We start from the raw sequence: 18,274 nt of genomic DNA, 5'->3' as shown, positions 1-18,274 counted from the left end.
TTGAAAAATCACAATTTTATATGAATTTTATGTTGCAAGAAGGTTTTTGATGAAAAAAAATCCTTTAAAGTCAGCGAGACAGGAAATTATTCCACAACCAAAGGAGGAACGGGAATAATCTTTTTAAATTATTCTTTGTGCATTTTAGTGGAAGTAATGTTTTTTTTTTCTTCTTCTTCCTTTTTTATAACATAATTCTCAGCTGTGAGTGGGTAGACAGAAACTAAGATCAGCGACAGAATGAGCATCTGGAACATTATTATTAAGGAATAATAGATTCAGACTCAATGATACTGAGCATTGTCTGAGGAGGAGTTACTGTCAGTTACAGTTTTTTCTCCTCAGTCTACTCCTTATATCATCAGATATGAGTTACTGTCTGAATTCCTATGATCAGTTTTAAAAAGATTTTTGGATAAGTTCATACTTGTCACTTTAAGATTAGAAAACTTTAAGTCATTTTTGACATTTTGTGCTAGTTAAGTCGATATATCGCTCCATTCAGAATGAGTTGATGTGACTGGACTTGAATGTTAATATACATTTACAAACTTTATTCTAAGATAATTGGCAAAATACATTATTTGTTCATTCGTAGAGCAGATCTAAAAATACATTTGCTGTACAACTGAAATATAAGCAACTGCAGCACAATGAGATAAAATTAACCGGATTATCAGTAAAACGTAAAGAGCTTTAAAAGAAAAAGAAAAAAAATATATACAATTTATTGAACCAGAATATCACAAACAGAGCAGAAAGGCTTTTTAAAGAGATTCAGAAATTATGAGCAATTCATAATCACATTTCACAACCCCACATTTTTATAGATAATTTTGGAACTGCGGAGGTTTATTTTTCAATGTAATAGTCACAGCACACAGCTGACTGACCGAAGACTTAGTCAGGTATCAGACTGTGACATAAACCTTAAAGCAAAAACTACCCATGCCTATTCTTACTGAATTGCACTGATCAACTCTTCCCACAGTTTTTCTATCTCATTGTAATTCACAGTCCTTTATTTGTGCAGTACATTGTTTGAGCATCCAGTGGGAAGAATACCTTCGATGAGTTACATGAAAGCAAGTCTAAAACCGAAAATGAACACAATTATCCTCCCAAACTGCTGAGGTAGGCTAATTGACACACAGCAGTAGGTGAAATGAAAGCTGTTTGGATTATGCAAAAAGCCGTTTTCCCCCTGCATTGTTGATTCAAGGATGTGATCCCAAGAGCTTTCAGCAACCTCATTATGTTTTCATTCAATTATTTTGTAAGAATTTCCTGATAATGTTTCTGTCCCCACCGGAGACACAAGTCGCTTAACGTTGAATACCTGCTTATTCCAGAAGTAACATAGTGACACTTGCAATTTGTTACTCCACAAATCTGCCAACATCACACATCATCGCTAAATTTAAGGTGATATCAAACATAACCACATAATGATATCTAAGTCAAAGAGATGGATCTTTTTAAAAATTGATTACAAAATTGTTTGAGATAAAAAAGATACAGTACACTCATTAATGTATAACTGGCTTGTGGGCTCTCACACACTCTGTTTAAACACAGGAAGCCCCCTTCTGCCTGCTCTTGTCCAGCGCTGTGACTCCTCTGCTTGCCCTCTGGCTGCTTGCCTCTTGTACTGTGCACGGAGAGCACTTCACACTTCCCCAGTGAAACCAGAGCCTTACCTTCAGCCTCCTGACTTGCCATGTCCTTTGGGCTATTTTTACTCAAGCAGAGGCTACAATTGCTGAACCCATACCACAGCCTGCTGAGCCAGAGCTGCACTGTGGTGGTGGTGGTGGTGTGTAGGTGTATCTGCATGGGTGTATGGCTGAACTAATTGTAACAAAATATGTCTATAGAATTGCTTCTAAAATGAATTTGCTTGTACTTAATTATAATATATATATATATATATATATATATATATATATATATATATATATATATATATATATATACACATTACAAGGATTTAGTTTCTGGTTTTGGTGATCATGAGATATAGTCTCATGAGAAACATAAAATACTTACGAATTAAAGATTTTAAAGGACCCTGAAGCATTTTTCAAATTATGTTATCATCCAAAAACTGAGTGTAGTCATATATTATGTAAGTATATCAATTAACTTACTTACATTGACTAAACAACATGCTGATCAGTCAGTCAAATGATCCTCTTTGATCAATTGTTGATCTCAAGATCAACAATTCAATTGAGAAAAATTGAACTGAGAGAGAAATTGACTGATCAGTTAATTTATTAATACCAACAATGAAATTGTTGGTATTAATGAACATAGTAAAGTGAAAATCTTGAATCAGCTAAAAGGTCACATGGAATGAGGATTCATCATTATTTGCCTCTGATCAGGTGGTCACAAAACTATAGCAACTTTTAGGTATAAGGCATGACTGAAACCTGTGGTCTCATTAAATCTATTTAAAGAATGTCAAGATGACCTGAAAGGGGATTTAAGTTGAGGACCAAGACCATCCTGTGCTGCCCCTCTAATCGCTTGGCAAGCTATTAGAGCTGGCTCACCCATGTATCACACTTTGTACTGGGGTTCTTTATCCCACCCTCCTGAAATTCATCCATATTCATCTTATTTCCTCACCAAACTGCCTCTTTTTTACAGCTCGGTTTTATTCCAACCATCTCATTAATTGATTTTTACAAACCTTTTCATCCTATTCATTCTACACATCTCTCTTTTATGGCCTCTTTGCTGCTGCTTGTACCCAAACCACAAGTGACAATTAAATTTGTTTTAACAACACTCCGTTCTTTCAATAGTCTTCTCTTGTTCCCTATTATGTCCATTGTGTGTATTGTTTGCAATTCGTACTTTTCTGTCTTCCAAAGGCACCATCTCAAGGGGTTTACCATGTCGTTTGCTGACTGTGTCAAACAGTTATTCAGCAGACCTCTCTTATCCTCTCTTCTCTTTGACTGAAACAGTGGACTCACATTGTTGTGGTGTGGTCCGTGCTAGTGAAATCAGATTAAGTCAATGAACGACTGTGTCTGTTCTCAAAGGGTAATTGATTGTTCAGCTGTGGAACACAAGCAAGAAGATAAAATCACAAAACAAAGTCAAACCAACAGTGGGGTGTTAAAAAGTGTTGTACTATGCAGGTACCTGCAGTGTGAAGTATATAGTGCTGTGAGAAAATATTTTCCCCACTTAAAGTTTTCTTATTTTTTGTCATAAATACACGTTTTATATCTTTAAACAGATTTTAATATTGGCAATAATAATAATAATAATAATAATAATAATAATAATAGTACTAAACTTCACTGTCCTTTGGCTTCAGATTGTGGTTAAAAACTCTCACAATATGTGATAAAACGGATTGTTACAACATAAAGTTTCAAACCAACAGCTATAGATCTCAATAATGCTCAACAGTTGAGTAGCATTATTGCACGTTGGAAAAAGTGGGTTTTATAAGTGATCTTGGTTGCATTTACTGCCCTGTTTTGCTTTCTAGATGGAAGCTTAAAAAAATCCCCAAATACAGGGGTGACTTAATTAACCCACAGTTTGTTGGGTCTTTTCATTTGTCTGCCTTTTATATACATCTCCCAGCAGATAGGCCAGTAGAACCTGAGTAAATACAAAAGGCACTCTTAAAAACAAGCTATCCAATTAACTTTGATCCCATGTGAAAAAGCAGTTTCTGTTAATTTCTGAATTATTTTATCATGATTACTGAACATCTAAAATCTTGCAGTGTTCATGATTTCACAATAAACTGGGCAAAAATTGCATCTGTGGGATGGTTCCAAGGCCAGAGTTACTGCCTTGGAACCACATTTGCCAATCTTGACGATCCCCGTGACTATTGGAGATATGCTATGCAGACTAACGAGGCAAAAGTGGATTGCTTTGGAAGGTGTGTGTCACAAAAAAATAAATAAATATATGGTTATGGTTGTATTGGGCTGCTTCAGGATGTCCAGCAGAAAGTCCTGAGGGAGATTATCCTAATGTGGCTGTTGGGAAACAATCTGTGGAGGCAGAAGGGCAAAACCTCCTCCACATCTATGTTTGTCGACCTAAAGCAGGATTATTCAACCCCAGTCTTCACTTCAGCACACCTGAATTAAATAATTAGAACTTGACTGAATACTGAGGAGTTAATCAAGCCATTTAATTCAGGTGTGTTGGACCAGGGACACATCTAAAAGTTGCTGGACACCAGGCCTTGAGGATTGGTGTTGAATATCCTGATTTAAAGCATTAAATGAGGCCATAAGATGCATAAAAAAAAAAAAAAACAGAAGACATTTGTCAGCCATCAAAGACTTACTGTCAGCACTCTATACTGCACATAGATCTGTATTTCCCCCTATGCTTGCTATGGTTTTCTCTGCTTTGGTTTTCCCATATGGATTTTAGCTTAACTGACTCTAAAGAGGTGTGAAGTGACTGCAGCCTTTTGGCACCTGTCCACTGGAGTGAATAATCTTGGGTGTAGAGTGTTGAGATGCTTGTTATTGCTCCTGTCCCTATGGTCTATGACTTCCCCAAGAGAACCAGCTGTGCTTGGCATTGTGCTGGTGTACCACTAAAGTGGATTACGTACCCTTTATGCTTCCAGCTGGTGCTCAAGGAATGTCCTCCTTCCAGAATTATAAGAAGGAGAAAATTAAGATAAAACCATCTACTTTTCATTATGTTTAAGTTGTTTTTACAAAAGAAACTGCAATGAGTCTGTTATGAGTGGTCAAAAATGGGTTTAGGGACTATTTAAAACAGCTCTTATGTGTGGTACTTTTTAGTTTGTAACAAACCTGAAGAATCCGTTTTGGGGGAAAAAACAAAAAAATCTTTATCGTTTCTTTTTTGCGGTGCTGCATCTTGCTCACTACCCAATTCTCCCTTCTCTGCTTTGGCTCTTTTACAGTGAAATACATCAAGGAAATGTCTGCATTTTTTAAAAGCTCCGGTTCCCCTGGAGCAAACCTCCCTTGGGATTCTCCCCCCTCTACACCTCAGAGGACCAATGAGGTCTTCCCCGCCGAGGTGAATGGGCCTCGCATCATCCCACTGAAGATGTGCCAGGTGTCACGGAAAGAGTGCCCCCCAGACACAGAGAACAGGTACTACAGGTTAAACATCTATCAGTTAAATGTCATGTTTAATTCAGTTAATATATTTCTCAGAACCAAGCTGAGGCTGACTGACAAGTTACAAATTACTTTGAAAGATTATCGCAACAGGGATTTTTTTTTTCATGTCTTACTTTGATATTCTCTTTAATATGTGAAACTTCCTCTTCAGCCTGAAGCTTTGCTCTCTTTGAGGTTTTTCTTGTTTTTTTTTAACAGACCCTTTTTTTCCATTTTTTTTCCCTCCCTCCCCCGCCTCCTTTAATCACACTTGCCAGGTATTTCGAGGTGATTTCATCCAACAGAAAGAACTCAATGTTCCTGCGGGCAAAAGACCCAGCCATGGCTCAGTCGTGGTACAATGCCATCCAAGCTGCTGCTGCCAGCCTTTTACCACAAGTGAAGGAGGAGATGAAGAGCATGCAACCTGGCATGGATGTCAAACATTTGGGCTGGCTTACAGAGCAGGTACGGAGGGATACTGGGGTACATGGGAAAAAGAGTCAAAGGACTTGCTCTTCTTTTCTAAGTCTTTTAATTGTATTTTTTTTTGTACTCAGTTACCCTTTTTACTCTCTAGTTCCAGTTTTCTCGATATAGTTGTTATTTGTGGAAAACTCTTAGATTTTCCACATTTTAGACAAGCTAGCAAAAAAATGTAAGACTTATCTTAAAGTCTTAAATTAGAAGATATAGTCAGTCTTAAATTTTAAGATAAGTTTAAACATTTCGAAAACTTGATGTTTTCATCAAATGTCATAAATATAGTGCCTTTTAAGAGTAATTAAATTCCTTCAGGTTATTCACAATAATGTAAATAATGAAATGTCCCTCAGCTCTGATACTGTAACGCCATTCACATGTGGCAAAGACAAAACTGGTTACATAACCAGATTAGCAGTGTTGTTTTTTTTGTTTGTTTTTTTTTGTTTTTTTTAAAACAGCTTGTTGATGGCATCGTTTACCATTTAAAGAGTTTACTGAGGCGGTTGGTTCACCTACAGCTCCTCCACGACCTCACACCCCTGCAGCTGATCAAAATAGATCTAATAGAAAAGAACTTGGTGTCCCCGGATAGTGTGAACTTAACCCTCGGTGCTGAATCTGCCATCCAAGTAATTTTGATGCACCGTTTTTTCACAGAGAAGCGCGTCTGTTGGGTTGCCTGCACAATTAACCACAATATGCATTTTAAAATTAACTTTTGTAATTTAGTAGTAATGCCACTACTGGAACCAATATTCACTACAGGAGTTAATAGCAGAAGATATTTTAATTTAAAAATACATGCAGCCCTAGGTTTCCACAGCCCCGCAAATCTGTCAAATATTTAGTCTCCTTTCTGGGTGTTACTTGGAAATGGTGATTCGTGAGTCAGATATGTCACACGGATCAACATCTGCAACTAAGTTCTGTGATGTTTAAAAAAAAATAGAAGGTAGTAAAAGTGGTTTTAATAGGTGTTCAGTTTAACTTAAGGATTACAGTATGTACCATGAAAGAGTGATGGGCATTTAATTTCATTCTGATATAAATGTCTGTGTGTGCAGATGTCCCAGGGTCCAGAGAAACCTCTTTTTGCAGTGTTGACAGAGAAGGACCTGCTTCTGTATTCCTCCTTTCCTGAGAGCAAAGAGAGCCTAAGGAACCCCTCCAAGAGTCACACCCTCATCACAACCAGGTTAAAAACCGAATTGCTTTACATCAGAGGTGCCCAGAGTGCATCCTGGGGGCTACTCGGGACTCTTAGTTCAAATTTGGTGCCCTTATGCAGTTGTTTGGTGGAGATGGAGACATATTTTTAATTCATAGGGTGAAATTTAAATTTTCTATTTAAGCACATATTTAAATAGAAAATGCTGGGTCCATCAGACTGTTTGTCTTTTATTAACCACATGTCTTTCATTTTAATGACATAGTAAATGGAGCCACAGACATCCAGCAGCTTTTACTCAACAACAGATTTGGGTACACTAATTGGGTGCAGCAGAGGTTTCTGAGCCAAGACCAGTATCCCACTCAATTTTAGAGAACAGAGTTGTTGTTTTTTTATGTTTCAGATCTTCAATAATTTCCCCTTCACTTGCTGATTCTGGCCCATGTGGCAGAAACCTTAGAATTCTCTTCTCTTCATACATCGCACACATCAAATTCTCACTTTTCAAGCTTTGTGCCTCGCCCTGATCAGTTTGTTTTTTCTCCACTGGTTTGTGAGCTCCTGCTCACTCTTTCCATAACTGAACCAATGAGCAGTTTGTGTCATAACTTCCATAGCTTTAGTTGGAAAACATTAGTCCTCATAGGAGCTATGAGTCATGTATGTTTCCCCCACTCTCTCTGCTGTGGATTCCGCACCTTGTTTTCCACATAGGTAGCAGTTCCATCTTTAGCCACAGCCTATCCTATAATTCCTAATTACAATCTTTTCAGCCACATTCTGGTGATATTTTCCTCTTTTCTCCCCAAAGGCTGGTGCACTCTGGTCCTGGAAAGAGTTCCTCTCTGTTGGACTCTGAGTTGTCATTCGGCTTGCGTTCAGGCACCAAGCAGGGCGTAGAGACTCATGTGTTCAGAGTGGACACGGCCAAGGAGTTGTCCACGTGGACTCATCTGTTGGTCGAGGGTTGCCACAATGCTGCAGAACTCATCAAGGAGGTCACAGCAGGTAAAAAGATCCAAAATACCTTATACACCAATGTCTGTTTTTACAGTTGCTAAGTAAAGAGCAGTCGCTGATCTCTTCTAAAGTAAAAGTATAAACACTGCTGTGGGTTTGAAATTCATTGATTTGGTTCTTACATTAACATATCACAGTTAAATTATATTTCTTACTTTGGTTAAGGTTTCATAAAGCATCCTCGCTGCTCTAGTCTAAGTATGATACTGACTTATTGAATGGAGCCCTAATGCACAGTCAGCACATTGCGTTCCATCACCAGATGGAGTAGTATCATTACACTGCCATCTGGTGGTAACATTAGGTGGTACAGAAAGCCTTAAGACATGGATTTTCAATTAATCTGTAAATTCATGTTTACATCAGGTAAAATTTAGAAAAATTCTGATTTCATGGGAGTAAAAAACTTGAATGCTTCTTTTGTCATGTCACCACATTAAGGCGTCACAGTCAAAAAAGACTACTAGAAAGATTTAAATCTCTGTCCAGTAGCAACATTCCCTCGACTTGGTCAGATTTTAAACCACCTTTTTGTGTGTGTGCAGCCTGTAGTTGGAATGGAAAAGAGTGCATGCTGGGAGTGCACATCGACAACGGCTTCACGCTATTCACAGATGAAATGGGTGTCAGGAAAAATATTCTCCTCCAGCAGCCTTTCGAGCGCCTCCGAATGTCCTCAGATGATGGAGTCCGTATGATGTTCCTCGACTTTGGAGGCCCAGAGGCTGAAATTGTAAGAAACACTTTATAGGTTGTGTTAAATAATTACTAACAAAAAAATGTTCTGTGTGTGGGAGGATATACTGAATGTGTCGAACATGAAAGCAGGACTGTGATTGGGGACAGTCTGCTGAATTGATTAACACAGACATGGAAAAGTTGTGCATGTCAAATTAATTGTCCTTTTGTGTGCAAGGAAGCAACAAGGTTAATAAAAAAAACATACAAGAAGAGACAGATTCTTTTTGTAAAATATATCTGAAAATTAATCATAATCACTCAGAAAAATATGTCAGGTCTTAGTAAGTTCTCCAACTAATGTATTCACAAGCATTTAGGATACGTATATAAGAAGAAACATCTTGCTTGAATAAAAATATCTACAATGAGAGTAACAACTAAAAGTTTAAAGCTGTTTACAAGGATTTAAGTTTCTTTGCTCAGTCAGCAGAGATTCTAAAGAAGATAAATTATCTCCAAACTCTCAACAAACTGCACCAAAGAGCATGTTGGAGTCATCAAATCACCATCACAACTATAAGATCTGTTCTATATCTAAGAGCCTTGTCACCAGTCCATCAGAGAAACACACATACAAACAACCAACCATACACACACACACACACCATTTTTAGAGCTCAATTAATCTAACAGTCATGTGTTTGGACTGTGGAAGGAAGCTACGTAACTTGGAGAGAACCCACTCCAGGGTGGTATTTCAAACCAGGGCCTACTGGCTCCATTGCTACCAAGTGCACCACTGTGCAGCCACATCAACACAGAAATAGTCATCAGAAAAAAAGAGGAGTTAGTTAAAAAGAAACAAGCAAAAGAGAAGACCCAAGATTCTGGACGATCCAGAGAGGTTGCTGACTACATAGACTTTTAACTTGCTTTTACCAAGGGTGCCAATAACAACGGAGAGATCATAAATTAAGTTTAGCGGTGACTTTAAACATACATTTTTTTTTGTTTTGTTTTTTGGTAGCAAGGTCATCATGTAGTAGATGGATAAAGGATCAGTGTTAACCATTGTATTTTATGAAGTCCTATAAAGAGCTATCGATATACAAACGTCCTGATTCATTCTCATTTCTCTCTGCTCTTAGAAACTGGACCTTCGCTGCTGCCCAAAGACCTTAGTGTTCATCATCCACTCTTTCCTTTCTGCTAAGGTCAAGCGACTTGGCCTCCTGGCATGATAAAGGCCAGCTATCCATAACATCAAAATAGGAATATTCAGTGAAACACACACCAGCCCCAGAAGACCTTCAACAAAAGAGCCGGGGAAGTGAAGCTGATAGGCTCATTTTTCAGCCGTTAAAAAGCCTTATCGTTTTTGGTCAGGCTCTCTCGTCTTTTTTTTTTTTTTTTTAAAAAAGAAAAAAATGAAGAGAAAACTGGAACACTGATGGACATTTTTTTTTTATTTGTAGTTAGATAAAAGATGTTTTTACATATACTTAAGGTCACCAATCATTTAAGGGGTCTGTATCTGTCAAACCTGTCTAAGTAGGTCAGGCCACTTCATGATGAGGAAACTGTAAGAATGTGACAGCCTGTTTCTTAATGTTTTTAAGCTTACAGTCGCAACCATTTTTACTTTAGTTTGATTTTATGAGTCACAGCAGGCTTTTGTCATAAGCATCTTTTCATCTTTCAATCTCTGCTTCATGAACATCTTGATTGATGTTGGACAAACATTTTTTTCAGCATCAGAGGAGTGACAGATTGACGTGGCTGATTGTAACGTGATCAATAGCCTGTGCTGAACAGAGCAGCTAAACCGACATGCGGTTTGCTCAAAGTTTTTCATCAACCTATTGGATTTAGTTGTCTTTTTTTTAGCAATGTGCTATGGCCTATCAAAAGAAATAAGTATATCTTTATAATGTTACAAGCTGAAAATCTAATTTCTTTTTTTAAATAAAAGAGATTGCAACCTTTAATCCCAGTGGTTAAAAAAAAAAATCTAATATTAATGCCACAGTAACTTTTATTTATATTCAAGAAAGACAGATTTTACGTCACATATTCAAAATTTATTTTATTAGTTCGAATTAAAAATATAAAAATGCGTTTACATCCTAAAGTGTGTGATTATTTTATTCATCAATGTTAAGTCTTTTTTGTAGTTTGAGGTCTTCTCTAATATCAAATATCTGAACATTAAACCCACATATAATAATATATGTTCTAAAACCTGTTTGCTCAAGAAATTTTATGTATTGTATATTATTTAAACAAAGGTGTGCCTTGCAAGGTTGTTTGTATATAAACATGTAATAAACTTTGTTAACTTTTATTTATCGATGCATTTGCCTTTGTAATTTACAGGCCTCTACTCTTTTTGTAGATTCTTACAAAATAATTCTTACATGCTGACTATTGTATTTTGTCACATTACATCCACAATCTTCAAATGTGTTTTATTTGGATTTTATCGAACCATCACACATTAGCACATAACTGTGAAGTGGAAGAAAGAAAAGTGGTGTAAAGTGTGTTTTTTGGGGGCGTGGAGTTTATGTCTCCAAAACCTTTTTACAACTGACTTATAGTCTGCTAGATTTTCTCTACAAAGCAACTCAAGCTTAATCAGATTGGATGGAGACCTTCTAGGAATGTCAATTTTCTAATGTCTCTATAACTGTTCTCCTAGATCTAGGTCTGGAGTATGACTGGGCCTTTCCAACCAGACAATATGCTTTGATGTGAACCTTTCCATTGCAGTTCTTACTGCATGTTTAGGGTCATTATTCTGCCAGAAGGTAACTCTCCGCTAAAGTCTCAAGTCTTTTGCGGCTTCAAACACAGTTTCTTTCAGAATCGTACTGAATTTTTGCTCCATTTGTCATACCATTAACTCTAAAAGATATGCCCATACCATGATCCTGCCACCACCATGTTGGTTGTTTCAGGGTGATATGCGGTGTTCCAACATGCACAGCCTTCTGCATTCAGGCCAAAAAGAGATTATCACCTAAAATCCCCTAAGACACACTGAACTTTGTGGTTCCATTATGCCAAAATGTGAAGATATATGAAGGGTATGAAAACATTTTAAAGGTACTATAGAAGTGAGTTTTTACATCAAAATATTTCAATCAGGTTCTCTGGTGGTGCTTCAAGCAGCGGATCTTGATGCCTGCTGTCTTTATTTAATAGTCCCAGTTGGTGCTCCGTTCATTTCATTAAAGTCCAGACAGATCTGTAGAATGGACAGAGCACAGCAATGATGACTGTGATGATGTGATGCTTAAGTCAGCAGGGATGGTAATTGGAACAGTTAGACCTGCTGCTAGCCAGTGGAAAAAGGAGCAAACAAAGACTATGCTCTCATGTGCTTTTTATTGTCATTAAGCAGTGTTATCAGCAAGGACCAGATGCTGTGTCAGCCTTTGTGTGTGCTTAAAAAAAGAAAAGAAAACAAACAAACAAAAAAACGCCTGTTTCCGTTTGTGTGTGCCACAACAGCAAATACGAGCAGGGTAGTCTAGTAATATCAGCACAAGCTGGATAACAAATCAGATACAGTGTTCATATTTGATCATGTCCCCTCTTCATTTCTCCCCCACCCTCTTGTTGAAATGTTGCCATAGTAACAGCAAGGCACACTCATCCTCACGGCATCCGTCTCTTTTTCACTGAACTATGGTTTTGCTGTTGAAATTGCCAATCAGCCCCTCAGCTTCACTTGGTATGAGGGGAGGAGACAGTGTGAATATATTTTGATTAACAGGAGTGGAAGGGTACTTTGGACGGAGACGAAGGGAAGAAAAATATAGCAAAATATGATGTTCATTGGGGGAGAAGGAGGAAAGATGTTGCATGAAATTGCACAAATGCTGGGACTGTTTTTTTTTTTTTTTTTGAACTCTGGGAAGCTAATAATATATTTCTAAATAAGACTGAGAACATATATTTTCTAATTGGCAATGAGACTTTAAACAAAACCTCTGCATGAAAAAACCTCACATGCAGACAGAAATTTTAAAAATATGTTTATAGGCTGAATATAATATTGTCAATATTTAGCAATAATGTAAAGCATCCATGTGTCTTATGACCTTGCATTGCCTTTTGTTGTTCAACCCATTTATTGTTTCAAAGTGTGGCATATTGTTCCCATGGAATTGTCATTGAGATTAGATATTCATTGTTAATGTTATGGTTATATAAATGTGTTCAATAAGAACATTCGCCTATCCAGTAGCTTGCAACCACCAGCCTGTAAATATATGTGCGAAAAGGTGAATGACTGGATGTAGTGTAGTCACCATGTCTTAAACCTAAATTGAACATATCCTCAAACAGATACAAAGACATAAACGTGTATAACAGATCACTGTAAAAGAACCACCAAAGCATTCAAAAATGTAAATAAATTTAAATAAAATCTCAAGAAATGAATGAGCAAATAAAGTGTCAAGTACACAGTGTAAGCAGTGTAAAGTGCACTCTATTGTAAAAGAGACTGAGGCAACAACTGAGACTGTTTTTAGTTCTCAGAGAAAGAATCTGCCCCTCAAAGTTCTCTGTAATATTCTGACTTCTGTCAACACTTATGGTTTATTTTCATAATTATGCTTCTAAGATCCACTTTTTGTTTTCCTGGGGTCAGATTAGACAATTTCATTATATCAGCTGTAACTTATTATGTTTATGAACAAAATATCCTTGATCTCTTTAACTCATGAAAGTCTGATCAAAGTCTGCTGTATTTGCAGATCTTTCGCTTTTCTTCTGAGCTTATTGGACACGTCTCACGCCAAAACATGTTCGTCTCTGGGATGTAGAACTGACTCCTGATATAACTGTGATATAATCTTCAGTTATTTGAAGATTGTTCCCAAGGATTAATCACAGCTCCTAGGGCTGGACAGTAAATCAATAACAATATATATTGTACTAGACATATGATCACTACAAATAGTGATGGAATATTCAATATTCAATATGTAGAATATTCACTGAACTCCGATCCAGAACCATGCAACACTCTGGTAGATGTAAGCAGCGGAAAGGATTTAGTTGTTCAAACTTTCACATGAGCTAAGCGAGATGGGTGGCATCAACTGCCTCACACGCTGTCTGGTTACCTAGCAACAACCGATGGAAAACTTGCACCTCAGCAGATTCAGGTTTCACCACCGTTTCTCATAACTGCTTAAAAATAAACAAAGACATAGATTGAAAACTAAATATTGTGAAGTTTTCTATCAGAAGCTTCCAAAGCTTGAATTGAAATGAAGTGAAAAGAATCTCTCAGATCCTTTCACATATTTTTTTTTCTTATTTTGGTATTTGAAATAATTTTAATAATCCCAATTTATTAAAAACTGGAAAGGTTTTAGACTGACCTAATATCAGACAGTGCAGTGTGAAAAGAAAATAAAGCTTGTGTGTACTTTGATAACACTTGGGTTATTCACCCAAAATTTACAGATTGGAAATTACATGACATGATATCCACATTTTTTTGTTGTTGTTGTTAAGTTTTGTTGTTGTTTTACTCTTAATCTTATTCTAAAAACATCAAGCATACCAAAACAGTTAAGCCAAAACCGCTTAACTGTTTTTTTTTCTAAGACAATTAAGCAGTTCATTTTCACTACTAACATTTTCTAATTAATTAAATATAATTAATATAAATGTGAAGCCCTTTTCAGCAGTTTAAATAAGTAAGACATGAACAAAAAAGATCTGTTAATGGCTAAAACAAATGTGACTATTTCACCAAACTTGTGTGGGCAGGATATTCATAACACTCTGCATAACTGCAAACTTCAGCATTTAAACTTCATTTAGGACGAGTGGGATAAAATGTCTCCACAGAGTAATCTCATGCAGTCGACAACATAAGTTATGTCCCCATAAATGCAGTTCCACAAGCTATAAAATCACGGGGACAAAGCCTTTTGTTTTGTTGTGATAGAAAAAGTGCACAATTTGTAAGCATTTAGTCGTCTAATTCACGCTGAAAACCCATTCATGTGTAGCGTAGATTTTTAGTAAGCACCCATTCATATAATCCACGTTTTTTTATGTTTAGATATGTAAAGTTTACATCAACTGAAGCATCGTGACCATACAATAGACCGAACTGGTGCATCACATTATGTTTAAAGCTGGCAGGTGGCAGTAGAGTATCAGGTATGGGAGGAAAAGTGCTGCTGCTGTGTTTTACAGACAGTAGGGGTCTCTGTGTCTCCACAATGATTTTTTTTTTTTAAAACAGTGGTGGTGTTGAAAAGAGAAAAGAGACTGAGAACATTACAGCGTTGATTGGTTCTGACTAAATCCCGAGCAGGACATCCCACAATATCCCTAACTGTACCCCGCCTTCCCAACACCCTCTCCACAAACACAAAAGAACAAGAGAAAGGAAAGAGGACAAGAGATTAATACCAAGGCTCTCTCAGAGCAATTCATATTCCAACTGGAGAAGCATGTTATCTATTTTCTCACACTCATCCATTGTGCTCCTTTTCCGGAGAGGCATTCGAGCCGAAGCAGGATTCAACATGAATCAAATGGGACCTTTAAGGAACCGCACAATGGTGACAACACTTAGTACAATGAGAAAACATTTCAGGCTCACACAGAATCCACAGGAACAAACTGCAATCACTCCTGTATCACTTTCTCAATAGAACCATGTCAAATCTGTACAGAAGGGATGGGCTGAGGCTGCTGCTGAGTCCTGTGTCATTGGAAAGTCATTCTTCCAAGCTTAATCAATCTAGGTTGTTTGATTCAATTCAAACTCCCTCCTAGGCAGAAGAGGGGAGAGGAAAAGCAAAGCAGAAAATGAGAGTCGACTTGAGCCGACTCTCTAACTTTGACAAGGATTCTCACCATCTTTTGTCTACTTTCGTTCTCACTTTTTCTCTCATCGTCTGCCTGCAGGCAGGAATTATAGCTGCTCATTTCATGCTAAGCCATAGTTTGATTTATTTATTTATTTTCCAGTCACCACTATTTTTTTTTTTTAAATGTTATTACTGCTGTATGTCTTAAAGACTAGGTTAAGGTTATTAAATATTCCAAAGCGAATAGTATTTCCTCTCAAGTAAGCTCCTTGGAAATATTCCATCAGGGTACCCTTTTATTCTTTCCAAATGTAGTTATGAATTTTAAAGTAGACTTGTATTACTTGGGGAGAGAGACGTGTGATCAGAATACAGAACAAAGACTACATTGGACTTTCTTCTTCTTGGAACATCGAAAAGGAGACAGGAGAGGATAAAGAGAGAAAGAAAGAAATTGTGTTTATTTTGGCTAATGACAACTATTCCTAATTTTTTTCCCTCTTTCTTCAGTTTACTGCAATTACATTTAACCAAATTGTCTTCACAGTCCTAAGTAAGTAAGCTGTAGTTTTGTTTTAAATATAGATTTACTTTACTCCGTAGCGATGCTGTTACAGTTTTTAATAGGCATTCAGATTCAGCACCATCAGCCATCCTTCCTCTCCCTGACTGATTTTTTTTTTATTTTTTAGTATTCATGAGCATATGCTACTGTGTGAAGTCCCCTGTCAATAAATATGCACAGTCTTAATTGTTCCCATCATAATTAGACTACAATTCTGTTCTTTTTGGCTCAGGTGTGTGTTAAAGCTCTTTCTTTTGTCTGCGGCTTGGCACCTCTAATGATTTCCATGACAATCGTTTGAGTGAGTGAGCAAGTGAGAAAGGGAGAGAGACAGAGAGCAAAAGAGAGAGAGAGGAGGTGAGAAACAGTTGCTGGAATAAAGCCCCTTTCTCAATCTGAATAGCTTATTAATAGAGCTGGTCCCGGGCAAACAGATGGCAGCTGCCAAAAAACAAACACAGAAATCACAGAAATGAAAAACCCTAATTCAATTAAGTGGGAAGCATTCCTCTCTGCAGTGGTTATTGAGCAGTTTCCTTTAATATTATAATCCATTTTTCAAAAGAAATAGATGAAAAATGGGCTTCCACCCCATCCCCTGAAAACTCTCCTGTATTTTTATCTGAGGCTGACAAGCAGGGAATGCAGAGGCCGCAGGCTGCATGTATGTGGATGTTGGGGGAAAAAGGGATTTAAGTCATTACATGGCTCATAATTAACAAATGTAATTAAACTTACTAATGAAGATTTAAAATGGAGCAGTAATGTGAATTAGTGTTTCAGATTAAAACAGTCCATATGGATAAGTGAGCTCAGTTCCGTAATAATTACATATTAGCAGAATATCTGTTATTATGACTGAAATCGGTAGTCTTTTCTGTAATTTCTATCTGTTTTTTTTTTTTAAATTAGATTTGCTCTAGTAACAAAAAGACAGTTTAATGGATTAAGAAAAAAAAAAAAAACCTAACTTATTGTTGTCTGTTCTGGTTAGTGTGCATATTTTGACAAGGCACATAAAAGTAATTCGGTTCACATTACTCGACATAGTGTAATGTTCCTGTTATGTATGCATTTCAGTGGGAGGGTTGGGATTCACCAGGGCTCAAGCTATGTGAAAAGAAGGAGAAGAAAATGTAAGGTTTATCGCAAATTAGTGTGTCATTCAGAGATCGATGGAGAAAAGATTCTTCGTCTTGGATAAAAACTCGGAATAACTTAATCTTCTTGTTCAGTGTTCAAAATAAACTTTGTGTATCGTTTAAAAACCTTGCAGAACCTTAATCATAAAATCGTATTAAGTTGTTTGAGACTTTAACTCAACAAATGCCTATGTCAAATCAAAAAGCAGAGCAGTGTAACAAATAATTTGAAAAAAGAAAATCAAGATTTTATTAGTTTTCATAACTGCCATAAATGGAACCTGTATTTTGACATACTTTATATGCCATAAAACACTATATTTAGATGAATCCATGATTTGGATTTAACTTTGAGCTTTACATCTCACTGTAAATACTAAAAGAAAATACTTGTTTCTTGTTAAAATCCAAACAAACAATACAAACTGTAACTTTACTAAACCCATTAGCCTCTTTCTCACAAGAAAAAGGCCAAAACAAAAATTATTCTCTCAGATGTCAGCCAAACCAAAATATATTGAAAAATGTTTAATAAAAACAAAACAAAACTAAAAAAATCTTATTCATCTTCTCATTTGCTCTTGCTGCAAATGATCGCCCAACCTGTCACACGCTGAGGGGATCCACTTCAACATTGACAAAACACAAGTAAAACACTTTCATCACATTCGCTCTTGCAACCTAGTTTTCACAGTGTAACCTTCATCAGGATTTGTATGGAGGCACCTGGAGCTCTCCGTGAATGACTTTCACCAGGATGATTTTTTTTTTTTTTTTTTCCAAATTTAATCCCAAGTTAGAATTCAATCCTCATTTTTCACTCGCTCCATGCCTTTGAAGTCAATTTCTCTAAAACCAGGGAGACTGATTGAAAACACTTTGGAGTGATAGAAAGTATCATTACTTAGAAGAGACACAGACAGGGATAAAACTAAACCAAAGAGAGGGAAAACACTCAGGTAGATTTGATTCTAATGAATGCAGATGCATCTGACGAAAATAAATGTCGCATGGGAGGGAAAAAGAAGACCTAAATAGAAGATGAGGGGCTTTAAAGATGAAGCAATTTATTGGATTTGAAATATGAAAATTACAATCATGCACCGAGCATTCTGGATTCTGCAGGTACATAAACACTGTAATTGATGAGGAAGGAAAACTACTTGAGCATGACATACCATGTGTCAGAAACAATGGAGCTCACAATGACCAAA

The 18,274-nt window shown here is 36.8% G+C and overlaps 1 protein-coding gene across 1 annotated transcript in view; it reads left to right on the top strand.

Annotated features, from left to right (window-relative positions):
- Positions 1 to 10,843, top strand: part of snta1 (syntrophin, alpha 1) — a 33,846-nt gene extending 23,003 nt beyond the window's left edge. Inside the window, exons 3-8 of the mRNA XM_014990951.2 lie at positions 4,937 to 5,132; positions 5,420 to 5,609; positions 6,692 to 6,822; positions 7,610 to 7,806; positions 8,364 to 8,551; positions 9,648 to 10,843. Coding sequence (XP_014846437.2) covers positions 4,937 to 5,132; positions 5,420 to 5,609; positions 6,692 to 6,822; positions 7,610 to 7,806; positions 8,364 to 8,551; positions 9,648 to 9,740 — 995 coding nt within the window. The 3' untranslated portion in view covers positions 9,741 to 10,843. The remainder of the gene's footprint in view (positions 1 to 4,936; positions 5,133 to 5,419; positions 5,610 to 6,691; positions 6,823 to 7,609; positions 7,807 to 8,363; positions 8,552 to 9,647) is intronic.
- Positions 10,844 to 18,274: the final 7,431 nt, after the last annotated feature.

Source organism: Poecilia mexicana, unplaced genomic scaffold, assembly GCF_051168715.1.
Source record: "Poecilia mexicana isolate PSO_F unplaced genomic scaffold, ASM5116871v1 scaffold_5, whole genome shotgun sequence".
NCBI lineage: Eukaryota > Metazoa > Chordata > Actinopteri > Cyprinodontiformes > Poeciliidae > Poecilia > Poecilia mexicana.
This window is presented reverse-complemented; position numbering and strand designations above follow the sequence as displayed.